This window comes from Pygocentrus nattereri, chromosome 18 (genome assembly GCF_015220715.1).
Source record: "Pygocentrus nattereri isolate fPygNat1 chromosome 18, fPygNat1.pri, whole genome shotgun sequence".
Taxonomy (NCBI): Eukaryota; Metazoa; Chordata; class Actinopteri; order Characiformes; family Serrasalmidae; genus Pygocentrus; species Pygocentrus nattereri.
The window spans coordinates 4,590,558-4,618,017 of NC_051228.1; the positions used below are offsets into that span (position 1 = coordinate 4,590,558).

Here is a 27,460-nt window from a genome sequence, read left to right on the forward strand (position 1 = left end):
TGAATGACTCGTGAGTTTGGTCCCAGAGCTGACATTGTGGGTGGAGGTGAGCCCAACTATATCTATTTGGTACCTCTCAACAACTTACACGAGGTCCGGCTCTTCTCCCCCAGTGAGGTTACATTTCACATACCAAAATCCAGTTTCTGTTGCAGAGGCCTAGGCTACCAACAGCCTCTCTGTCATCTCCCACTGCCTATACTGCACTGCACCACTCCCCCATGCTGGACCTTGCAGATGGTGGGCCCACATGGTCTCCCCACATTGCCTCTTCGGGCTGAGCCAGGCCGGGTTACGTGGGCTGCCTGGCCACCAGGTGCTTAATGAAGGATGCTACTCCCCGGCCTGGCTCCAGAGGTAGCTCCCGGTGACGCTCTCCTGGGCAGGGTACGCGATTGTCCGTGACCATTTCTCATGGAAAGTTTTTGGATCAAGGCAGTCTGAGTTTTCACTCCAGGCCTGTTCGCCCTGGGAGACCCTACCAGGAAGTCAGGGCCAGAGGCTTCTGGCGTGTCAAGCTCCATTTCCCTGGTGGAGATCACTGAAGTAGTTGGCAAGCTCTTCAGTGGCAAGGCACTGTGGGTGGATGTGATTCATCCAGAGATGCTAAAAGCTTTGGATATTGTGGGGCTTTCATGGCTGACACACTTCTGCAATATTGCATGGACCTTGGGAACAGTACCCTTGGACTGGCAGACCGGAGTGGTGGTCCTTATTTTTAACAAAGGGGACTGGAGGGTGTATGCCAACTACCGGGGTATCACATTGCTCAGCCTCCCTGGGAAAGTCTATATCAAGATGCTGGAAAGGAGACTCTGACCGATAATTGAACATCAAATTGAGGAGGAAAAAAGCGGCTTCTGTTCCTGCCGTGGAACAATGGAACAGCTTTTCACCCTCTCACACTCCGGGCCATTCAGTCTCTATACTCTCGGGATGACAGCTGTGTTTGTATACTCAGCATTAAGTCAGACTCTTTCAGGGCTAGTGTTGGACTCCACCAGGGTTGCGCCTTGTGTCCACTCCTGGTTGTGATATTCTTGGACAGTGTGTCCAGGCATAGCTGAGGCCAGGATGGCAGAGGTTCCCATCTCTACTATTTGCAGGTGATGTTGTGCTTTAGGCTGGAGTTGTGAGTAATGACAGAAAGAATGAGATCGCAAATTCAAGCAGAGGAAATGAGCTTTCTTCACAGGGTGGTGGCTATGCTCTACTTGATAGGGTGAGGAGCTCGGTCATCCGAGAGGAACTCGGAGTAAAGCCACTACTTCTCTGTATTCAGAGAAGCCACCTGAGGTGGTTTGGGTATCTGATCCAGATGCCACCTAGACTTTCATTTTGCAGTCATTTTGAGACCATAGTACTAAGAGATTTTTATCATTATTATTTATCAACAAACATGCTTGCATGAAGTGTGTGAAGAAATATACACTTAATAGGACCAGGCATATCACAATTACACAGGCCTAATTTTTTACTTCAAATGAGTTCTGAGTTCTTCTGCATGTGGGGGTCTTTTGGCTTGTGAGGGTTATATGCAAGTTTTCAAGTTTTCAACGATTTCCAAAAACAATTTGAAATCCTTGTAAATCCTCCATATGTTGTTTTTAAACTGCTTAAATCACCTTTTTAAGATGTAATTTAGAAAATTTCACAACATTCACAATATTAAATTGCTGCTGTCCAAACATTTTAAAAATCGGTTTGTTCATCAGTATAAATAGAGAGAGAGATGGTACACTCTCATTAAAAAAGGTACAACACTAGGGCAGTACCCTTTTTGTCACTGTGGTGGTAGCAGGTTCCCCACCCTGGAGCCAGGCCTGGGGCAGGGGCTCGCCAGCGAGTGTCTGGTGGCTGGGCATTTACTCATAGTGCCCGGCCGGGCCCAGCCCGAAAGAGATACAGGAGTCCCCCCCTCCCATCGACCCACCACCGATGGGAGGGGCAGTAGTAGGGGTTCGGTGCTTTGTGGATCAGGCAGTGTCCGAAGGCATGGGCCTTGGCGTACTGATCCTCGGTTGCTGAAACTGGCTTTTGGAACTTGGAATTTTACCTCACTGGTGGGGAAGGAGTCTGAGTTGGTGCGCGAGGTTGAAAGATACTGGCTAGATATAATCAGGCTCACCTCAACACAGAGCTTGGGCTCTGGCTCCAATCTCATCAGGAGAGGATGGACTTTATTCTTTTCTGGAGTTGCCCATGGTGAGAGGTGGCGAGCAGGTGTGGGCTCATAGCCCCTCACCTCGGCGCCTGTATGTTTGGGTTTTCTCCAGTGGACGAGAGGGTAGCTTCCCTATGCCTTTGGGTTGGGGAACGGGTCCTGACTGTTGGCTGTGCTTATGCACCGAACAGCAGTTCAGAGTACCCAGCCTTCTTAGAGTCCTTGGGAAGGGTGTTTGAAAGTACACCTCCTGGAGACTCTATTGTCCTACTGGGGGACTTCAATGCTCACGTGGGCAATGACAGTGAGACCTGGAGGGGTGTGATTGGGAGGAATGGCCTCTCTGATCTGAACCCGAGTGCTGTTCAGTTTTTGGACTTCTGTGTAAACCACAGTTGTCCATCACGAACACCATGTTTGAATACAAGGATGTCCATGAGTGCACATGCGGGTTTTGCCCTGGTCGTGGAACACTGGACCAACTCTTCACCCTCTCCAGAATCAGGGCACCACGCAGGGTGCATGGGAGTTTGCCCACCAGTCCACATGTGCTTTGTGGATTTGGAAAAGGCATTCAACTGTGTTCCCCGGAGTATTCTGTGGTAGGTGCTTGAGTACAGGCTACATGGCTCTTTGCTATCAGCCATTCAGGTCCTATACAAGCAAAGCAGGAGATTGGTTCGCATGGCCAGCAGTAAGACTTGTTCCCAGTGAGAGTTGGACTCCGTCAAGGCTGCCCTTTTTTCACTGATTAGCTTGTGGAAGTGGCTGGGGAAAGGGAGGTCTGGGCCTCATTGCTTAGGATGCTGTGCAACCTGAACCCCAGAGAAGCAGAAGTGGATGGATGGATGGATGGATGGATGGATGGATGGATGGATGGATGGATGGATGGATGGGCGGGCATAACTGCACCATAATCCATCAAAATTATATTATCTAAGTTGTACTGACTCCACACACCCCGTCTTGTGTCCTGGCTTTTTATTTTATTGTTCTGTTTTAAAACATTAGATTATAAAAAGTAAGAAATATCTACTTTTCCACTAGGAAAAACTTATTTAAGGCACACAATTGGACGTTAAAACCGCTGTTGCACCTTCAAGGGTACAGTTACATTGTTTGCACGTTGAAGAAAGATCATGTACCTGCATGGTATCTTTTATTTCTAACAGTGTATATCAAGGTCATTATCAGGACTACACAGTGCGGCAATGATGTTTATCTCGTTCTTATTTAAAATGTAGATCAGTCATGTTAGCTGTTTTAAAATAAATGGCAGTTAGAAAAATCATTATTTACTCTTATTTACGTAAACAGATTTAGTTTAACATCAGATGCTTGTAGCTGACCTTGAACATCAATTTGTTTAAGGCATTACAAGAAAGTTCATTTTGTTTATTTTATTTATTGAAAGCCATCGTTCTCCGAGTAGACCTGTAGATCATCATCCTACTGCATTTAAAGGTACAGGGTGGCTGGCATTGACAGTTTACAATGAAACATGTACATGTAACATCATTTATTATGTGCTGTTTGCCTCTATAACATCTTCATGCCACTACATTCAGTTATTTTCCACAGTCACAACTATATGATTAAACGAAATGGCCAGGCTTCTTCTTCACCAGGATATATGGAGTGCACAAAAATCAAGACCATGATAATGTGCAAGTTATATGTATTCAGTGAGGTCAGCATTTAGCCTTCTTTAAAGCCATATTTTAAAACTGTATGCTGATTACAGCATGCCAGATGTAGCATACATAATTTGTGTACCAGCACCAGCAAAGTAGATTTAGCATATGGATATATGATCATCTCTATTTGGTGCTATGAATTGATGCCAGGCATAATAGCTGAAAATTAAACATGCTTTGTAAACAAATTCAACCTTGAAGATGGATACACAAATATTTTACAAGTTAAAACATACTTCACTGATGCTCTGAACCATGGGTAGAAAATGGCATATATTAGTGGATTCACAGAGGAGGTAATGTTTATTAGCCAGATAAAAACAGTCCACACCATTGATGAAGATGTCAAGCTACTATCTGTCAGAGAACCTATGTAATAAGGTATATAACAAGCAAGATAAACAAATATTGTAATGCTTAATGTCTTTGCTGCTTTGGTTTCAGAAACATTTGAGGATTGAGCTTCATGATTATTTGAGGTCATTACACTGGTCATTACAGCTTTAACAGCTTTAGCTTGACGTTGTGCCACTTTAAAAATGATTGAATATAAAACCAGTATGACAGAGCAGGGGGCTAGAAAACAAACTACAAGGTCAACAAGCACCCAGGAATATTTAACATAGATCACACACTCTCCATAGCATGAAGTGAATATTTCAGATGAAAGTAAATGGTCATTAGAGTATAAACACGTTAAAATATAAAACAGAACAAATGACCAGCCTATTATGATCAACAACACAGTTTTACAAACTGTGATTTTCATGGAATAAAGTAGAGGGTCAGTGACAGCAATGTACCGATCAACTGCAATGAGAACCAGGCTACAGAGTGACCCTGATGCTGACATAAAACTGACCACTAAAGACACAGTGCATGCCATTTCTCCAAGATACCAACAGGAATCTATTAATTGCATGATATTCACAGGCATAACAAACATTCCCACGAGAAGATCCGCCACAGCCAGAGAGAGGATGAGCAGGTTGGTGGGGGTGTGGAGCTGCTTGAAGTGAGAGATGGAGATGATCACCAGCAGGTTCAGAAACACAGTGAACACAGAAACACATGAGAGAAAAAAGAACAGAAATATATAAGCAGGGCCTGTTCGCACCTCCTTCCTGCAAGATGAGTTTATGTAAGGAAAGCAGTACTGAACTGTGATGTTTTGACTATAGTGTTTGCTCTCCATCTCAGTCAGACACCAGTCTGCCAACTGAAACTGATGCAGTCGTGTTGTTCAGTGGTACTGAACTGGGAGTTGCGTCTTTTGGTCATGTCTCTTTATACTTTACTATGAATCCTCACGCTGACACATGAGTGGCTGACTTGTTTCTGACGTCAGGCTCTCAGGTATTACATCATTACTTACAGCAGCAAACATACAAAAATATATAATAATAATATCAAAAAAGTCTAGGAATGTCTTGGAATACCCTCAACCCATTAATTAAGTTCTGTGTGCACTTGCATCTCACTTGAAGCCACTCTGCTTTGTCACAATGTTCTTAAAACAAATCATTAAACAAATAGATCAAATAGCTCAGCATAGGATAGCTTTTCCTTTGACTTCTTTAAATGTGAGAAATCTTGCAGATAGAGGAGTCAACATTGTTCCACTCAGGTTTACGGCTTCAAAAAATTAAAACCATTGCAGGCTAGTTTGTGGTTAAGGAGATATCAAATGCTCAAATGCTAAAGGGTTTAGATCTGGAGTCTGACCAGGACAAAACCATCAGTTAGACTAATTGTACTTTGGGCTTGGGCCACCACTCATGTTTCCTTTTGTGGTATGTATCATTTCATTTCAGCAGAGGATGTTGTATTAAAATGGCTCTGATTCATCCAAATATTGACTGCACATTGTTCTGCGTAACTGTTCCTGCTGCTTTCTTGTCATCCCTCAGCCTCTTTGATTGATTGTTGGCTTCTCTTTTACATTCCTTATCTTTAATCTGAAAGCATGTTGTTGAAAATCCAGGTCCAGAAAATACCTCCAGGATTTTTTCCCCAATGACTCTTTTGATTAAACTTATTTGGCTTCTGTAATTAGTTGGAAAAAAAGTTCTGGAGAGGTTTTGATTTTTTTATGTGTGTGTGTGTGTGTGTGTGTGTGTGTGTGTGTATATATATACATATATATATATATATATATATATATATATATATATATATATATATATATATATATATGTATGTGTATATATTTATTTATTATTTTATTTTTTTTATTTTTCTGGACCTGAATTTTCTACCTTTTGGAAATCTTGTAAGGTGCAGCTGGCCAGGGATGGCTAATTGAAGTTTCCACTTGCATATTATCGAAACAGATGCTGTAAGATCTATGCTATAGCTCTGTTAGATTTTGAGTGTTGTCACACAATGTTGTTCCCCAGTTCTTTAGGAAGCTAACATATACACTTTGGCTCCATGTGGGTTTTAACTGGGCTGTGTAGGTTTTGTCTGGAATTGGGCTTATAGAGGACTTTTTAAAGAGTCTCCAGTTGCATTATAGGTAAGAGCCACAGTTAGGTCACACTCATAGTCCACAGCTGTGACACATTTGTGGATCCCCAGTAAGGCTACAATTGTAAGCCCAATTTCGGTCATAATCATGATCCGCAGTTGTGATACAGCTGTGGGTCCCACTTAAGCTGCTCATTTCTATCTATTTGTACATCATGCATGGGTCCTTATGTTCCTTGTGATTGTCACATGTTCTTTTGGAAAACGTTTCTGCAAATCATTTATATAATGAAACCATCAGGGGGACTGAAGTTTTCAGGCTTGCTGTTTATTCACAGAGACTTCCTGTTCTGTACTGAGGAGTGTGAAATAGGTGAAATACCTTAAATCCTTGTAAATCCTCTGTATGTAACATTCTTTTTTTAAACTGCTTACATCACCTGTTTAAGGTGTGTTTTAGAAAATTTCAGAACATTCCTAATATTAAATTGCTCCTGTCCAAACATATTTAAATTAGGTTTGTTCATCAGTATGAAGAGAGAGAGATAGTATATCAAGATCATTATCAGGACTACACAGCACGGCAATGATGTTTATCTCCCTCTTACTGAAAATGCAGATCATTCATTCACAGTCAGCAAAATGACAATCATTATTTACACCTATTTACATAAACAGTTTTAGGTTAACATCACATGCTTGTAGGTGGCTGTGAGAACAAGAGTTTTTTTAAAGGCATTGCAACATTAAGTAAACATACAAAGTGCATTTTGTTTTTTATTTTATTTATGGAAAGTCATCGTTCTCAGACTAGACATGGAGATTTACCATCATCCTTCTGCATTTAAAGGGAAAGGGTGGCTGGCATGGACATTTAAGAATGAAACATGTACATGTGACATGTATCATTTATTATGTCCTGTTGGTCTCTATTGCATCTTCATGGCACTACATTGTTATTTTCCGCCGTCACTACTATATGATTATAAAAAATGGCCAGGCTTCTTAAGCACAAGGATATATGAAGCATACAAAAATCATGCCCATGATAAACTTCAAGTTATATGTATTCAGTGAGGTCAGCATTTAGCCTTCTGTAAAGCCATATTTTACAACTGTATGCTGATTACAGCATGCCAGATGTAGCATACATAATTTGTGTACCAGCACCAGCAAAGTAGATTCAGTATATAAATATATAATCATCTCTATTTGGTGCTGTGAATTGATCACAGACATAATAGCTGAAAGTTAAACATGCTTTGGAAACAAATTTAACCTTGAAGATGGATATACAAATATTTTACAAGTTAAAACATACTTCACTGATGCTCTGAACCATGGGTAGAAAATGGCATATATTAGTGGATTCACAGAGGAGGTCATGTATATTAGCCAGATAAAAACAGTCCACACCATTGATGAAGATGTCAAGTTACTATCTGTCAGAGAACCTGTGTAATAAGGTATATAACAAGCAAGATAAACAAATACTGTAATGCTTAATGTCTTTGCTGCTTTGGTTTCAGAAACATTTGAGGATTGAGCTCCATGTTTGTTTGAGGCATCGGTCATTACAGCTCTAACGGCTTTAGCTTGATGTTGTGCCACTTTAAAAATGATTGAATATAAAACCAGTATGACAGAGCAGGGGGCTAGAAAACAAACTACAAGGTCAACAAGGACCCAGGAATATTTAACATAGATCACACACTCTCCATAGCATGTAGTGAATATTTGAGAAGAAAGTAAATGGTCATTAGAGTATAAACACATTAAAATGTACAACAGAAAAAATGACCAACCTATTATGATCAACAACACAGTTTTACAAACTGTGATTTTCATGGAATAAAGCAGAGGGTCAGTTACAGCAATGTACCGATCAACTGCAATGAGAACCAGGCTACAGAGTGACCCTGATCCAGACAAAAAATTGACCACTAAAGACACAGTGCATGCCATTTCTCCAAGATACCAACAGGAATCTATTAATTGCATGATATTCACAGGCATAACAAACAGTCCCACAAGAAGATCCGCCACAGCCAGAGAGAGGATGAGCAGGTTGGTGGGAGTGTGGAGCTGCTTGAAGTGAGAGATGGAGATGATCACCAGCAGGTTCAGAAACACAGTGAACACAGAAACACATGAAAGAACAAAGAACAGAAATATATAAGCAGGGCCTGTTCGCACCTCCGGGAGGCGGGAGGCGGGAGGCGGGAGCCGTGAGCCGTGAGCCGTGATGTGATGAGGCGGGCAAGGGCTACTGCAGCTGGCAGAGCTCAGTAACGTTTATGATAAAACTTTCAGTTTTATCCTCTTTTAGCGACAGTGAACTGCAACCCACCATGTCTGCAGGACCATGTAAAGTCCCCAGTTACAGTGCAGAATTACATGAGTGATATATTGTGTAAATTACTACTGCTCAGAAGTGGGAGAATTTAGCGTTAGCCGTTAGCTACTATGGTATGCTGCAGTGCTCGTATCCTGGACTGAGCACCGTTAGCTTTATCCGCTAGCTTAAGCACTTTTACTGGTTCAGAGAGGAGTTGTGTGTGTACTGGACTACGCAGTGGTGAAGACTGTGTACGAGGAACATTTACGCTGCCTGATAGCACCTCGAGCTACAGGAGATGCTCGAGGTTCCGCGGGTTAGCCATCGCTGGGAGCACCTGCCTGCATCACGAGAGAGGAGAGTGAGAGAGAGACCTGTGGATGGCTGTGAGCACACTTTGGTAACGTTCATGAGAGTTGGACACATGACATTAAAACTGGAACTGTAAGCAGACTTGTAAGCAGACAATTACGGATCCACTTTATGCTGCCACAAGTTTGAACAGGTCTGCAACGTTTATTATTTTGTTCTTTTGAGTTTGCCGGCTTGGGTAAGGGGTATTTTTATTATAATGAATGACGCGTCATCTCAGAAATTGTGTTATGTGGTTTAAAAAGAAAGTAATTGATCAGTGCATATAAAAAGGTGGTCCCAACTGTAATTGTAAATACTTTAAAACTACACGTTAAAATACAAGTTGATTTCTGTTTTGCCATACTCCTCGGTTAAAAGAGAGCTGTACAATTTAAAAACACGTTTATTTTTATAATACATTTTCTACCTTTTTCATACTCCTTGTCTGGCTCCATTCACTGGGCATATTGTTGCTGCTTATTACACCAAGTTAGAGTTGGGTGGTTAAGTTTCCTTGGCCATACAGTTAACTACAGTACAACTTAACAGGTGAGAACCATACCCACGAACTCGGAGTAAGTAATTATCCACCCCCTCTGCAGCAAAAGAGGGCTACATGTTCTTCAAAAGTGCTGTCCTTAAGTACTATAGGAGGTGCCTTCATCGTTGCCATATTTCCCATTTAAATGTCCACCTAGGCTTCATTTAGGTTTTATCTGGGCTGTGTGGGTTTCAACTGGGCATAGATTTGTGGTGGACTTTTTAACAGGTCCTTGTTTGCATCTTAGCCATAGGCCCCAGTGTTGTCACAGCCATGCTATTTGTGTTACATTTGTGGGCTTTGCTTCAGATACAGTTATAAGCACCAGTTGGGTTACTGTTGTGGGCCCCATTTCAGATATAGTTGTGGACGGCAGTTGGTGTCCTTTTTTCAGCTGCTCATTCCTGTTTGTGTGAGTGCTGAATGACTTTAATTGACATATCTTACATTCATTTTCAAATGTATTTTTTTTCCCCAAAAATAATAGATTCTGAATCCTGGTACTGTGTGGCCTATAAATATGTTTGCATTAGGACATTGCTTGGTCTAATTTTGTTTCCACATCTCTATATCACATGGATCAGTAGAGGCTGGGAATACTAACTATTGACCAAGTTCAATGCCTGTCATGCAAAATGACTTGGTTTGATTTGTTGCACGGCATAAAAATAATTATTAAGAAGAATAATGATGAATTCTGAGCAAACACACAAAATAATATTAAATGTTATTTATTTGTTTACCCTTCCTGGATTGGGGACTTGTTGTGGCGCAAGGTCTTTTTTGGTCCAGGTATCTTCAGAGCTAAGTCATCAGGAGCAACATGTTCCTGGTACGGTCTCCCAGGGCGAACAGGCCTGGAGTGAAAACCCAGACTGCCTTGATCCGAAAACTTTCCATGACAAATGGTCACGGACAATCGCGTACCCTGCCCAGGAGAGCATCACCGGGAGCCAGCTCTGGAGCCAGGCCGGGGAGTAGCATCCTTCATCAAGCACCTGGTGGCCAGGCAGCCCACGTAACCCGGCCTGGCTCAGCCCAAAGTGGCAATGTGGGGAGACCATGTGGGCCCACCATCCACAAGGTCCAGCATGGGGGAGCGGTGCAGTGCAGTATAGGCAGTGGGAGATGACAGAGAGGCCCTTGGCAGCCTAGGCCTCTGCAACAGAAACTGGATTTTGGTATGTGAAATGTAACCTCACTGGGGGAGAAGAGCCGGAGCTCGTGTGAGTTGTTGAGAGGTACCAAATAGATATAGTTGGGCTCACCTCCACCCTGTCAGCTCTGGGACCAAACTCACGAGTCATTCAGCAGGGAAGGAGAAACTCTGACTTCAAATGAGGATATTGTCGGTTGGTGGAAGGAGCACTTTGAGGAACTCCTTAATCCAGGGAACATACCTCCCTCACAGGAGTCAGGGCCAGAGGCTTCTGGCGTGTCAAGCTCCATTTCCCTGGTGGAGATCACTGAAGTAGTTGGCAAGCTCTTCAGTGGCAAGGCACTGTGGGTGGATGTGATTCATCCAGAGATGCTAAAGGCTTTGGATATTGTGGGGCTGACATCACTCACACACTTCTGCAATATTGCATGGACCTTGGGAACTGTACCCTTGGACTGGCAGACCGGAGTGGTGGTCCTTATTTTTAAGAAAGGGGACTGGAGGGTGTGTGCCAGCTACCAGGGTATCACATTGCTCAGCCTCCCTGGGAAAGTCTATATCAAGGTGCTGGAAAGGAGACTCTGACCGATAGTTGAACGTCAAATTGAGGAGGAAAAAAGCGGCTTCTGTTCCTGCCGTGGAACAATGGAACAGCTTTTCACCCTCTCACACTCCGGGCCATTCAATCTCTATACTATCGGGATGACAGCTGTGTTTGTATACTCAGCATTAAGTCAGACTCTTTCAGTGTTAGTGTTGGACTCCACCAGGGTTGCGCCTTGTGTCCACTCCTGGTTGTGATATTCTTGGACAGTGTGTCCAGGCGTAACTGAGGCCAGGAGGGCATTTAGTATGGTGGCCAGAGGTTCCCATCTCTGCTATTTGCAGGTGATGTTGTACTTTAGGCTGGATCACTTGGGTAACTCCAGCGCTCACTGGAGTAGATTGCTGCTGAAGCAGAGTGTGAAGCTGCTGCTATGTGTATGAGCACAGGGATCGTGAGATTGGCCGCGAGCTGGGACAGGAGGCAGCAGTAATTAGGTCACTGTACTGGACCGTAGTGGTGAAGAGGGGGCTAAGCCATAAGGCGAAGCTCTCGGTTTACTGGTTGGTCTACATCCCAACACTCACCTATGACCAAGAGTTGTGAGTAATGACAGAAAGAATGAGATCGCAAATACAAGCAGAGGAAATGAGCTTTCTTCACAGGGTGGTGGCTATGCTCTACTTGATAGGGTGAGGAGCTCGGTCATCCGGGAGGAACTCTTGAGTAGAGCCACTACTTCTCTGTATTCAAAGGAGCCAGCTGAGGTGGTTTGGGCATCTGATCCGGATGCCACCTGGACGTTCATTTTGCAGTCATTTTGTACTATTCTGTACTACATAGTACTAAGAGATTTTTGTCATTATTATTTATCAACAAACATGCTTGCATGAAGTGTGAAGAAAAATACACTTAATAGAACCAGGCATATCACAATTACACAGGTCTAATTTTTTACTTCAAATGAGTTCTGAGTTCTCCTGCATGTGGGGTTCTTGTGGTTTGTGAGAGATATATGCAAGTTTTCAAGGACAGAGAGCCAGATGTAGATATTATTATGAGTGCAGCATGAAATGTGCCTTGATGTGAATGCAATATGTGTGAAATGGCAGCAGCTTATTATTTGAATTGTGCATAGCCCCACAGTTTTACTGCTCACTGGTTAGGCATAGGAGTTTAAATGTTTTTTTTTTTTTTTTTTTTTTTTAGTTCGTCCATCTACACGACCAATAAACTTTGATCAGGCTCATGCACCAGCATCATAACATGCAGGTACAACCCCAATTACCAATGAAGTTGGGACATTGTATAAAACAGAAAGACAGAAGATGATTATTTGCAAATCCTTTTCAACCCATATTCAATTGAATACACTACAAAGACAAAATATTTAATGTTCAAATTGATAAACTTTGTTTTTTGCAAATATTCACTCATTTTGAATTTGACGCCTGCAACACCTTCCAAAGACGTCGAGACAGCGGCATGTTTACCACTGTGTTACACCACCTTTCCTTTTAACAACACTCAATAAGCGTTTGGGAACTGAGGACAGTGATTGTTGAAGCTTTGTAGGTGGAGTTGTTTCCCATTCTTACTTGATGTGCAACTTCAGTTGCTCAACAGTCCAGGGTCTCTGTTGTCATACAACCCCAATTCCAATGAAGTTGGGATGTTGAGTAAAACATAAATAAAAACAGAATACGATGATTTGCAAATTTCAATTTATATTCAATTGAATACAAAATAAAGACAAGATATTTAATGTTCAAACAGATAAACTTAGTTTTTTGCAAATATTCACTGATTTTGAATTTTATGCCTGCAACATGTTCCAAAGAAGTTGGGACAGGGGCAGCAAAAGACTGGGAAAGTTGAGGAATGCTCAAAAAAACACCTGTTTGGAACATTCCATAGATGAGCAGGTTAACTGGAAACAAACAGGTGAGTGTCATGATTGGGTATAAATGGATCATCCCTGAAAGGCTCAGTCATTCAAGCAAGGATGGGGCGAGGTGCACCACTTTGTGAACAACATTGTTGAGAACAATGTTTCTCAATGTGCAATTGCAAGGAATTTAGGGGTCTCATCATCTACAGTCCATCATAACATCAAAAGATTCAGAAAACTGGGAGAAATCTCTGCAGGTAAGCAGCAAGGCAGAAAACCAACATTGAATGCCCGTGACCTTCGATCCCTCAAGCGGCACTGCATTAAAAACCGACATCATTCTGTAACGGATATTCCCACATGGGCTCAGGAACACTTCAGAAAACCACTTTCAGTGAACTCAGCTCGTCTCTCCATCTACAAGTGCAAGTTAAAACTCTGCCATGAAAAGCAAAAGACGTATATCAACAACACCCAGAAACGCTGCTGCCTCCTCTGGGCCCAAGCTCATCTGAGATGGACTGATGCAAAGTGGAAAAGTGTCTGACGTGTCCACATTTCAAATTGGTTTTGGGAATCATGAACATTGTGTCCTCTGGGCCAAAGAGGAAAAGGACTGTCTGGATTGTTATCAGCACAAAGTTCAAAAGCCAGCATCTCCGATGGTATGGGGGTGTGTTAGTGCCCTTGGCATGGGTAACTTGCAGATCTGTGAAGGCATCATTAATGCTGAAAGGTACATACAGGTTTTGGAGCAACATATGCTGCCGTCCAAGCAACGCCTTTTTCAGGGACGTCCCTGCTCATTTCTGCAATACAACGCCAAGCCACATTCTGCATGTGTTATGACAGCATGGCTTCGTAGTAAAAGAGTGCGTGTACTAGACTCGCCTGCCTGCAGTTCACACCTGTCTCCCATTGAAATAAACAATTTGAAATGTTGAAAAATGATTTCTAAAAACAATTTGAAATCCTTGTAAATCCACCATATGTTGTTTTTAAACTGCTTACATCTGCTTTTTCAGATATGTTTTAGAAAATTTCACAACATTCCTAATATTAAATTGCTACTGTCCAAACATTTTAAAAATAGATGTGTAGTATATATAGATTCATCAGTATAAATAGAGAGAGAGATGGTACACACTCAGAAAAAAAGGTACAACACTGTCACTAGGGCAGTACCGTTTTTGTCTCTGTGGTGGTAGCCTCAGTCAGTGTCCGAAGGCATGGGCCTTGCCGTACTGATCCTCGGTTACTGAAACTGGCTTTTGGAACTTGGAATGTTACCTCACTGGCAGGGAAGGAGCCTGAGTTGGTGCGCGAGATTGAGAGATACTGGCTAGATATAATCAGGCTCACCTCAACACAGAGCTTGGGCTCTGGCTCCAATCTCCTTGGGAGGGGATGGACTTTATTCTTTTCTGGAGTTGCCCATGGTGAGAGGCGGTGGGCAGGTGTGGGCTTTCTCATAACCCCTCGACTCGGCGCCTGTATGTTTGGGTTTTCTCTGGTGGACGAGAGGGTAGCTTCCCTATGCCTTTGGGTTGGGGAACAGGTCCTGACTGTTGTCTGTGCTTATGCACCGAACAGCAGTTCAGAGTACCCAGCTTTCTTAGAGTCACTGAGAAAGGTGTTTGAAAGTACACCTCCTGGAGACTCTATTGTCCTACTGGGGGACTTCAACGCTCACATGGGCAATGACAGTGAGACCTGGAGGGGTGTGATTGGGAGGAATGGCCTCTCTGATCTGAACCAGAGTGCTGTTCAGTGTTTGGACTTCTGTGCAAACCACAGTTGTCCATCACGAACACCATGTTTGAACACAAGGATGTCCATAAGTGCACATGGCACCAGGACACCCTAGGCTGCAGTTCAATGATTGACTTTGTAGTCGTGTCATTGGACTTGCGGCCATGTGTTTTGGACACTCGGGTAAAGAGAGGAGCTGAGCTGTCAACTGATCACCATCTTGTGGTGAGTTGGATCAGGTGCTGGGGGAAGATGCCGGTTAGACCAGGCAAACCCAAATGTATACTGAAGGTTTGCTGGGAATGTCTGGCAGAAAAACCAGTCAGATTGATCTTCAACTCACACTTCCATCAGAACTTTGACCAGATATCGGGGGAGGTGAGGGACATTGACTCAGAATGGGCCATGTTCCGCTCCTCCATTGTTGAAGCGGCTGACTGTAGCCGTGGCCGCAAGGTAGTTGGTGCCTATCGGGGCGGTAATACTCAAACCCGGTGGTGGACACCCCAGGTGAGAGATGCAGTCAACCTGAAGAAGGAGTCCTACCGGGCATGGTTGGCATGTGGGACACCAGAGCTGGCAGGTATCGACAGGCCAAGCAATCTGTGGCTTTACTTATCGCCATGGCAAAAACCTGTGTGTGGGAGGAGTTTGGTGAGGCCTTGGAAAGTGACTTTAAGACGAAAAGATTCTGGCAAATCATCAGGTGACTCAGAAGGGGAAAGCAGTGTGCCACTAGCATTGTATATAGTGGAGATGGTGTGCTGCTGACTTCGACTGAAGACGTCATTGGGCGGTGGAAGGAACACTTTGAGGACCTTCTCAATCCCACCGACACGTTCTCCAGTGAGGAGGCAGAGTCTGGGGACACGGGAATAGGCTTGTCCATTACTGAGGCCGAAGTAGCTAAGGTAGTTAAAAAGCGCCTTGGTGGCAAGGTACCAGGGGTGGATGAGATCCGTCCTGAGTTCCTCAAGGCTCTGGATGTTGTGGGGCTGTCTTGGCTGAAATGCCTTTTCAACATTGCATGGACATGGGGGGCGGTGCCACTGGATTGGCAGACAGGGGTGGTGGTGCCTCTTTTTAAAAAGGGGGACCGGAGGGTGTGTTTCAACTACAGGGGAATCACACTTATCAGCCTCCCTGGTAAGGTCTATGCAGGGGTACTGGAGAAGAGAGTCTGGCTTATAGTCGAACCTCGGATTCAGGAGGAGCAGTGCGCGTTCTGCCCTGGTCGTGGAACACTGGACCAACTCTTCACCCTCTCCAGAATCAGGGCACCACGCAGGGTGCATGGGAGTTTGCCCACCAGTCCACATGTGCTTTGTGGATTTGGAGAAGGAATTTGACTGTGTTCCCCGGGGTATTCTGTGGGAGGTGCTTGAGTACAGGGTACATGGCTCTTTGCTATGAGCCATTCAGGCCCTATACAAACAAAGCAGGAGTTTGGTTCGCATGGCCAGCAGTAAGTCAGACTCATTCCCAGTGAGAGTTGGACTCCGTCAGGGCTGCCCTTTTTTCACTGATTAGCTAGTGGAAGTGGCTGGGGAAAGGGAGGTCTGGGCCTCATTGTTTAAGATGCTGCCCGCGCAACCCGAACCCCAGAAAAGCAGAAGATGATGGATGGATGGATGTATGGATGGGCATAACTGAACCATAATCCATCAAAATGATATTATCTAAGTTGTACTGACTCCACACAGCCCGTCTTGTGTCCTGGCTTTTTATTTTATTGTTCTGTTTTAAAACATTAGATTATAAAAAGTAAGAAATATCTACTTTTCCACTAGGAAAAACTTATTTAAGGCACACAATTGGACCTTAAAACCGCTGTTGCACCTTCAAGGGTACACTTACATTGTTTGCACATTGAAGAAAGATCATGTACCTGCATGGTACCTTTATTTCTAACAGTGTATATCAAGATCACCATCAGGACCACACAGTGCGGCAGTGATGTTTATCTCGTTCTTATTTAAAATGTAGATCAGTCATGTTAACTGTTTTAAAATAAATGGCACAGTTAGAAAAAGGACAATCATTATTTACTCTTATTTACATAAACAGTTTTGGGTTAACATCAGATGCTTGTAGCTGACCTAGAGAACATCCATTTGTTTAAGGCAATAATACAAAGTTCATTTTGTTTTTTATTTTATTTATTGAATGTCATCGTTCTCCGACTAGACCTGTAGATTTCTCATCATCCTACTGCATTTAAAGGTAGAGCGTGGCTGGCATCGACAATTTACAATGAAAAATATACATGTAACATCATTTATTATGTGCTGTTTGCCTCTATAACATCTTCATGGCACTACACTCAGTTATTTTCCACAGTCACAACTATATGATTAAACAAAATGGACAGGCTTCTTATTCACCAGGATATATGAAGTGCACAAAAATCATGACCATGATAATGTGCAAATTATATATATTTATATTTATTATTATATGTATTCAGTGAGGTCATTATTTAGCCTTCTTTAAAGCCATATTTTACAACTGTATGCTGATTAGATGTAGCATATATCATTTGTGTACCAGCACCAGCAAAGTAGATTCAGTATATGGATATATGATCATCTCTATTTGGTGCTATAAATTGATGTCAGGCATAATAGCTGAAAATTAAACATGCTTTGGAAACAAATTTAACCTTGAAGACGGATATACAAATATTTTACAAGTTAATACATACTTCACTGATGCTCTGAACCATGGGTAGAAAATGGCATATATTAGTGGATTCACAGAGGAGGTAATGTTTATTAGCCAGATAAATCCAGTCGACATCATTGATGAAGAGGTCGAGTTATTATCTGTCAGAGAACCTATATAATAAGGTATATAACAAGCAAGATAAACAAATACTGTAATGCTTAATGTCTTTGCTGCTTTGGTTTCAGAAACATTTGAGGATTGAGCTTCATGTTTGTTTGAGGCACTGGTCATCAGAGCTCTAACAGCTTTAGCTTGACGTTGTGCCACTTTAAAAATTATTGAATATAAAACCAGTATGACAGAGCAGGGTGCTAGAAAACAAACTATGTCAACAAACACCCAGTAATATTTAACATAGATCACACACTCTCCATAGCATGAAGTGAATATCTCAGATGAAAGTAAACGGTCATGAGAGTATAAACATGTTAAAATGTACAACAGAACAAATGACCAACCTATTATGATCAACAACACAGTTTTACAAACTGTGATTTTCATGGAATAAAGCAGAGGGTCAGTTACAGCAATGTACCGATCAACTGCAATGAGAACCAGGCTACAGAGTGACCCTGATGCAGACATAAAACTGACCGCTAAAGACACAGTGCATGCCATTTCTCCAAGATACCAACATGAATCTATTAATTGCATGATATTCACAGGCATAACAAACATTCCCACGAGAAGATCTGCCACAGCCAGAGAGAGGATGAGCAGGTTGGTGGGAGTGTGGAGCTGCTTGAAGTGAGAGATGGAGATGATCACCAGCAGGTTCAGAAACACAGTGCACACAGAGACACATGAGAGAAAAATTAACAGAAATATATAAGCAGGGCCTGTTCGCACTTCCTTCCTGCAAGAAGAGTTCATGTAAGGAAAGCAGTACTGAACTGTGATGTTTTGACTATAGTGTTTGCTCTCCATCTCAGTCAGACACCAGTCTGCCAACTGAAACTGATCCAGTCGTTTGTTCAGTTGTACTGAACTGGGAGTTGCGTCTTTTGGTCATGTCTCTTTATACTTTACTATGAATCCTCACGCTGACACATGAGTGGCTGACTTGTCTCTGACGTCAGGCTCTCAGGTATTCAGTGTTACATTACATCATTACTTACAGCAGCAAACATGCAAAAATATATAATAATAACAACATTAAAACATTCTAGGTGTGAGCAATGGAGCTGTTTACTGCAGTGTACTATGGGTAATTTCCTGGTTAGTCATTTAGTCATACAGTGTAGAAAAAGAGGAATATAATTACAGAGTGCATAACCACTTGATGATCATCATCATCAAATACCTTTGGTGCTTGAAGCCCCAATAATGATTAGCACTGTTATTGTGGTTGAATATGCACTTTTAAAAACTAATTAGGTATTATTAACACTAATCATAAATGAAGTAAAAGGTTGGTATAAGAAAGATCTATGACTGTACATAAAAGTGGACATTGTGATGGTGATGAAAAGGGAGTTTTAAATATAAGTGTAAGTGTACACCAATGTATGTGAAAAACAGAGCACAAGGTGTATTGGAGCAGTGGAAAAATGTTTTCTAGAGGGATGAATCATCCTGGCAATCTGATGGGTGAGTCTGTCTAGAGAATGCCACCTACCTGAAGGTATAGTGTTAGCAGTAAAGTTTGGTGGAGGAGGGATAATGGACTGAGACTGTTTTTTCAGGGTTTGGGCACCGTAGTAATAGTGAAGGATAACATTAATGCCATAGCATAAATATCAGACAATTACACGCTTTCAACTTTGTGTCAGCAGTTTGGGAAGGCTCTTTCCTGTTCCAGCATGACTGGTGGGCTTGGGCAACCACTCATGTTTCCTTTGGTGTCATGTAACATTTAATTTCAGCAGAGGGTGTGGTATTAAAAGAGTTCTGATTCATCCAAATGTTTTTGACTGTATGGCATATACAATTATGGTCTTAGTGTTGTCACATGTCAAACACGTGATTCCTTGTCTTACCTATAGATGTGAATATCACTTGCATTTGAGCAGTTATCTATTTCTCTTTTAGGCTTCATCAAATGCTCCTTGTGAAGTCTTGCCAAGGTTTTTCCCTGTCTACTATGAGCAGGCATATGCCTATTATCTCTAGTTTTTCCTACTTTTCCTTGGATATTTGCTCTTCTGGGTTTGGTTGAGCCCTGTGCTTTGATTTCTTGGTCTCAATGTTTATCGTAGCTGCCTCTGGACTGTTTATTGGGCAGTTGCTTGGAATACCCTCAGGTCATTAAGTAAGTTCTTTGTGCACTTGGATCTCACTTGAGGTCACTCTGCTTTAGCACAATGTTCTTAAAACAAATCATTAAACAAATAGATCAAATAGCTCAGCATAGGATAGCTTTTCCTTTGGCTTCTCTCTTACATTCCTTATCTTTAATCTGCAAGCATGTTGTGTAAAATCCAGGTCCAGAAAATACCTTCAGGATTTTTTTTCTAATGACACTTTTGATTTGATTTAATTAGAGAAGCAAAGCAGCTGAAAAAAAAGTCCTGTAGATGTTTGTATGTTTACTTTCTGGACCTGAATTTTCTAGCTTTTGGAAATCTTGTAAGGTGCAGCTGTCCAGGGGTGGCTAATTGTAGTTTCATGAACTTTCCACTAGCATATTATCGAAACAGATGCTGTAAGATCTATGCTATAGCTCTGTTAGATTTTGAGTGTTCTCACATAATGTTGTTCCCCAGTTCTTTAGGAAGCTCCTTCAACTTCACCATGAATCCCAGCTAACGTATACTTGAGCTCCATGTGGGTTTTAACTGGGCTGTGTAGGTTTTGTCTGGGCTTGGGCTTATAGTGGACTTTTTAAAGAGTCTCCAATTGCATTATAGGTAAGAGACACAGTTAGGTCACATTCATGGTCCACAGCTGTGACACATTTGTGGAGCCACAGTTTAGCTACAATTGTAAGCCCCATTTCAGTCACAGTCATGGTCCCCAGTTGGGATACAGCTGTGGGTCCCACTTAAGCTGCTCATTTCTGTCTATATGTAAGTCTTCTATGGATCCTTATGTTGCTATTGATGGTCATGTAAGGGAGGGTCTACAAATGTATCTGCTTTAGGATCTGTGTGGCATATGCCCACCCCCCGGGCCATGACAGTGAAAAAAGCCGCTCAGCATGTAAGGACTCCCTCAGCAAATGGTTGTGAGTCTTGCAGGCCAGCATGTCAGGGAAGGTTGCGCCAGCTGTGGACACAGCCAGGGTCCCACTGACTTCTTCAGTGGCCAGAGGGACCTCCGCAACTTCTCCAGTGGCTGGGATAGGGGGGGGCTCTCCCTGCCATCCTCACTGAGGTTCGTCACCCCATTGGTATTCGGGACTCGCCTTCTTGCCGACTCTCACGGCTGTCAGTGTCGGGGCCCAGGGGGCAGGCACATGCCACAATTAGCTTGATTCTTTTTTTCTCTTTTCTCCACACTTATCTTCTTTCTCTCTCCATTTACTTGTTGTCTTAACATGTTCTTTTGGAAAAAGTTTCTGCAGATCATTTATGTAATTAAACCATCAGGAGGACTGAAGTTTTCAGGAGAGAGAGATACAACCCAAATTCCAATGAAGTTGGGATGTTGTGAAAAACAAATAAAAACAGAATACGGTGATTTGCAAATCCTTTTTAATCTATATTCAATGGAATTCACTACAAAGACAAGATATTTAATGTTCAAATGGATAAACTTTATTGTTTTTTGCAAATATTCACTCATTTTGAATTTGATGCCTGCAACACATTCCAAAGAAGGTGGGCCAGCGGCAAGAAAAGACTGGGAAAGTTGAGGAATGCTCAAAAACACCTATTTGAAACATTCCACAGGTGAACATGTTAATGGGAAACAGGTGAGCGTCATGATTGGGTATAAAGGGAGCATCCCTGAAAGGCTCAGTCGTTCACAAGCAAGGATGGGGCGAGGTTCACCACTTTGTGAACAATGTTGAGAACAATGTTTCTCATCATGATCTCATCATATCATCAAAAGATTCAGAGAATCTGGAGAAATCTCTGCAAGTAAGCAGCAAGCCATAAAACCAACACTGAATGCCCGTGACCTTCGATCCCTCAGGCGGCACTGCATTAAAAACCCACATCATTCTGTAACGGATATTACCTCATGGGCTCAGGAACATTTCAGAAAACCACTGCCAGTGAACTCAGTTCGTCGCTCCATCGACAAGTGCAAGTTAAAACTCTGCCATGAAAGAAAAAAACGTATATCAACAACACAGAGAAACACCGCCGGCTTCTCTCTTTGGCTCTCAACGAAGGCGGTCGCACTTTCTCCCTCTCCTCTCCCTTATTTCTCCTGCTTTGCTTCTGTGTCTAGTCTACTGTCTGAGCTCTTTACTGAGAGATTCTCTCCATGATGTTCTTCAAACCTAAAAAATGGATTTGATCAAATGGTCTCTCAACACAATAGACACAATCTTCTCGACGAGAAGTTCTTCGGGGGAACCAGCCTGTCCTGCCGGAACGTTTGCAGCTGGCTACACGATGGACGCATGGGAGAGGTGGCATGTCGTGTGCCTGGCGGCTCTCTCCATGGAGGAAATTGAGGACGTCTACCTATTCGGAACCATGATCACAGGTGTTTTGCTGATTGGATTAGGCATTGCCCTGGTGTATTGAAAAATTTGCAGAATGGGGGCAGCTGTCCATGGCCCCTTGAAGCTGCCCGACATGATTGACGTGGTGGGCAGAGCTGTCAAAACTCAGACTTTGACTATAAGTTGTACCCTGGATAACAGTGTGGAGAATTTGGCAGCTTTGCAAAGGAAAATGGATCGTTGGAGTGACCATAATGGACTTGGTGAGCTACCGTAAAAACTACGGCTACTCGCTCGAAGCCTGCAACACCTTCAGTGATCTGCAGTGAAAGCAGTGATCTGCTTTCGGCTCCCCGTATCAGCGCGGGCCTTGGCCTTGGCTGGTAGATCACATCTCCCCCAGAGGAACACTGCTGCGAGACGCTCTTATTATCCTCCTCCACTTCCCTGGATTCCTGTTGATTGTTGACTCTGCCTGGGCCCGATCAAGGTTGTCTCCATGGCAATTTTGCTGTGTTATCGCCATACCACCCTGCGAACTGAGATACCTGGACTGGGACGCCAGGCAGGGCGCCTTCTTCAGGCCCTTATCCCTCCCTCCCCTCCCCCCTCCTACCCCTCCCGGTTCCCAACGCATTCGCTGCTTTTACCCCCCCGGTATGGTATGACGGGTCTGCGCCGGATTAATGGCTGCAGATCCGGATGGCCGCTTACTGTGCTGGGTTTGTCTGCACCCCGCCGCCCCCATCCCCGTTGCAAGTCATGGACTTGTGTGTGTGGAACTGTGTGCTAATGCTGAGGTGTTTTTTTCTCTCTGTTCCCAGACTGAGTTTCCTTAGGAACTCAGTCGGGGGAGGGGGGGTGGTTGTCTCCTCCCTCACCCAATGTATTCCGTTTCTCTGTAGTTTTTCCATTATTCCTGTCTTCCTGTCCTGTCTCCCCCTTGTCATATTGTATGTGCTTGGACGGGTTGATCAAAATTTCGCTGGTTACTTTGGTGACTATGTGACAATAAAGGCTTCATTCTCTGGGCCCGAGCTCATCTGAGATGGACTGATGCAAAGTGGAAAAGTGTCCAGTGGTCTGACGAGTCCACATTTCAAATTGGTTTTGGAGATCGTGGACGTCGTGTCCTCCAGGCAAAAGAGGAAAAGGACAGTCTGGATTGTTATCAGGGCAAAGTTCAAAAGCCAGCATCTCTGATGGTATGGGGTGTGTTAGTGCCCATGGCATGGGTAACTTGCACATCTGTGAAGGCCCCATTAATGCTGAAAGGTACATACAGGTTTTGGAGCAACATATGCTGCCATCCAAGCAACGTCTTTTTCAGGGACATCCTGCTTATTTCAGCAAGACAATGCCAAGCCACATTCTGCACATTATAACAGCATGGCGTTGTAGTAAAAGAGTGCGGGTACTAGACTGGCCTGCCTGCAGTCCAGACCTGTCTCCCATTGAAAATGTTTGGCACATTATGAAGCCCAAAATACGACAACGGAGACCCCAGACTACTGAGCAACTGAAGTTGTACATCAAGCAAGAATGGGAAAGAATTCCACCTACAAAGCTTCAACAAATAGTGTCCTCAGTTCCCAAACGCTTACTGAGTGTTGTTAAAAGGAAAGGTGATGTAACACAGAGGTAAACATGCCCCTGTCCCTACTTGTTTGGAACATGTTGCAGGCATCAAATTCAAAATGAGTGAATATTTGCAAAAAACAACAAAGTTTATCCGTTTGAACATTAAATATTGTGTATTTGTAGTGTATTCAATTGAATATAGGTTAAAAAGGATTTGCAAATCATCGTATTGTGTTTTATTTATGTTTTACACAACATCCCAACTTCATTGGAATCGGGGTTGTAGCTAAAGATCACCATCAGGACTACACAGTGGCAATGATGTTTATCTCCCTCTTACTGAAAATGCAGATCATTCGTTCACAATCAGCAAAATGACAATCATTATTTACATCTATTTACGTAAACAGTTTTAGGTTAACATAAGATACTTGTAGCTTACCTTGAGAACATGAGTTTGTTTAAAGGCATTACTACAGTAAGTAAACATACAAAGTAAAATTTCTTTTTTATTTTATTCATTGAAAGTCATCGTTCTCCGACTAGATGTGTAGATTTATTATCCTCCTACTGCAATTACAGGTAGAGGGTGGCTGGCATGGACATTTAAGAATGAAACATGTACATGTAACATCATTTATTATGTCCTGTTTGCCTCTATTGCATCTTCATGGCACTACATTCAGTTATTTTCCACAGTCACAACTATATGATTAAACAAAATGGCCAGGCTTCTTATTCACCAGGATATATGAAGTGCACAAAGATCAAGACCATGATAATGTGCAAGTTATATGTATTCAGTGAGGTCAGCATTTAGCCTTCTTTAAAGCCATATTTTAAAACTGTATGCTGATTACAGCATGCCAGATGTAGCATATATCATTTGTGTACCAGCACCAGCAAACTAGATTCAGCATATGGATATATGATCATCTCTATTTGGTGCTATGAATTGATCCCAGGCATAATAGCTGAAAATTAAACATGCTTTGGAAACAAATTTAACCTTGAAGATGGATATCCAAATATTTTACAAGTTAAAACATACTTCACTGATGCTCTGAACCATGGGTAGAAAATGGCATATATTAGTGGATTGAAGGATGAGGTCATGTATATTAGCCAGCTAAAAACAGTCCAGACCATTGATGAAGAGGTCAGGTTATTATCTGTCAGAGAACCTATACAATAAGGTATATAAGAAGCAAGATAAACAAATACTGTAATGCTTAATGTCTTTGCTGCTTTGGTTTCAGAAACATTTGAGGATTGAGCTCCATGTTTGTTTGAGGCACCGGTCATCACAGCTTTAACAGCTTTAGCTTGACGTTGTGCCACTTTAAAAATGATTGAATACAAAACCAGTATGACAGAGCAGGGCACTAGAAAACAAACTACAAGGTCAACAAGGACCCAGGAATATTTAACATACATCACACACTCTCCGTAGCATGAACTGAATATTTGAGAAGAAAGTAAATGGTCATTAGAGTATAAATAGATTAATGTGTACAACAGAAAAAATGACCAACCTATTATGATCAACAACACAGTTTTACAAACTGTGATTTTCATGGAATAAAGCAGAGGGTCAGTGACAGCAATGTACCGATCAACTGCAATGAGAACCAGGCTACAGAGTGATCCTGATCCAGACATAAAACTGACCACTAAAGACACAGTGCATGCCATTTCTCCAAGATACCAACATGAATCTATTAACTGTATGATTTTCCCAGGCATAACAATCAGTCCCACGAGAAGATCCACCACAGAGAGAGAGAGGATGAGCAGGTTGGTGGGAGTGTGGAGCTGCTTGAAGTGAGAGATGGAGATGATCACCAGCAGGTTCAGAAACACAGTGAACACAGAAACACATGAGAGAACAAAAAACAGAAATATATAAGCAGGACCTGTTCGCACCTCCTTCCTGCAAGAAGAGTTGTTATCAGGAAAGCAGTACTGAACTGCGATGTTTTGACTATAGTGTTTGCTCTCCATCTCAGTCAGACACCAGTCTGCCAACTGAAACTGATCCAGTCGTTTGTTCAGTTGTACTGAACTGGGAGTTGCGTCTTTTGGTCATGTCTCTTTATACTTTACTATGAATCCTCACGCTGACACATGAGTGGCTGACTTGTCTCTGACGTCAGGCTCTCAGGTATTCAGTGTTACATTACATCATTACTTACAGCAGCAAACATGCAAAAATATATAATAATAATAACATTAAAACAGTCTAGGTGTGAGCAATGGAGCTGTTTAATGCAGTGTACTATGGGTAATTTCCTGGTTAGTCATTTAGTCATACAGTGTAGAAAAAGAGGAATATAATTACAGAGTGCATAACCACTTTATATGAGCATGCAATGTTTTCTGACTTAGCATAAATAAATAGGAACAACAAAATAGGTATTCATAAGCATAAACAAAGATGAGTTTAAACCAGGAATTTAAGACATTAGGACTTTATTACTAATGCAGTTTTTTCCAATTTCAACTTTGTGGTTCAATTTTGATCAGTTTGTTCCTCCTCAAATTCAGTTTCTTGGTTGATGAATTAAATTCTCTGCTAATATCTCTCTGTAAGTCACTCCATTCACGATGTTGTATAATTCCCCCATACCAGAGGCGCCCAGTCCTGGCCCTGCACACCTACCTTCCTGGAGAGTTCAGATCCAGCATAGCTAGATCCCTAGTGACTTGAGTATCTGCAGTTGTAGCTAAACTCTACAGGGTGGTAGATCTCCAGGCCCAGCATTGAGCACCCCTGCCCCAAGGCATTTGCTGCTATGCATCCTAACATGCTGCAACTTTCATATTTCACTGTGGGTCTGGTGTTCTTGGGCTCATACATTTAACCTTGAGTTGAATTATAGTCAAACACATTTGTTTCATCTGAACACATTGAATTTTTTCAAAAGAGTTCAGATTCGTCCAAATTATTGTGTGGAAATTGTAGATGTTTATTTCTGTCCTACTTTTTTTTTTAGGAGAGTTGGGTTTAGGAACTGAATTATTGTGTCATAGGTCATATTGTTAGAAAAGAAATATTGTTGTTCATGGCCAAGCTCCCTCTTACCTAAATGAACTGCTAATACCACAGATACATTTACGAGCCCTTCGCTCTGTTTATCTCCACCATCTTCTTCCATCCAGAACAAAACTCATTACCATGGGTGACCGTGCCTTTTGTTCCTCAGCTCCAGGCCTTTGGAATGCCCTGCCTGACCATCTGACGAAGCCTCACACAACTTATTGTTTTAAAAAGGGACTAAAGACATATGTTTTTAGGACATATGGACAATAAAGTATCATATTTTATTAGTATTATATGATTATTATCTTTCAATCAATGTTTTATACTGTGAGCCCTTTGAGATTTACTATAAATGAAAAGTGCATTATAAATCCAATGTATTATTATTATTATTATTATTAAAAGCCAAGCAGATGGAACTAATTCATAGGAGAATTTTCACTTGCTGGACTAAAATTTTCCTCTGGAAATTTTGATGGAAAACTTTCAATGAATGTCTATTTCTTATTCTATGAACATTGCACTTGCATATTTATGAAACAAATGTATTGATGTCAATGTTTAAGATCTTTGCTTTGGCTCTGTTGCTTTTTCTTTTCAAGTGTTCTTCAAAAGTGCTGTCCTTAAGTACTATAGGAG

General features: G+C 42.2%; 3 protein-coding genes across 3 annotated transcripts; all 3 read right to left on the reverse strand.

Moving 5' to 3' along the window:
• Positions 1-4,027: 4,027 nt before the first annotated feature.
• LOC108433195 (trace amine-associated receptor 13c-like) lies at positions 4,028-5,056 on the reverse strand. Its single transcript, XM_017707634.2, has one exon. It carries the CDS (start codon positions 5,054-5,056, stop codon positions 4,028-4,030), a length of 1,029 nt encoding a protein of 342 aa, XP_017563123.2.
• Positions 5,057-17,543: 12,487 nt separating this feature from the next.
• Positions 17,544-18,563, reverse strand: LOC119266006 (trace amine-associated receptor 6-like). Its single transcript, XM_037547435.1, has one exon. It carries the CDS (start codon positions 18,561-18,563, stop codon positions 17,544-17,546), a length of 1,020 nt encoding a protein of 339 aa, XP_037403332.1.
• Positions 18,564-24,759: 6,196 nt separating this feature from the next.
• Positions 24,760-25,782, reverse strand: LOC108433196 (trace amine-associated receptor 6-like). Its single transcript, XM_017707635.1, has one exon. It carries the CDS (start codon positions 25,780-25,782, stop codon positions 24,760-24,762), a length of 1,023 nt encoding a protein of 340 aa, XP_017563124.1.
• Between the last annotated feature and the right edge of the window lie 1,678 nt (positions 25,783-27,460).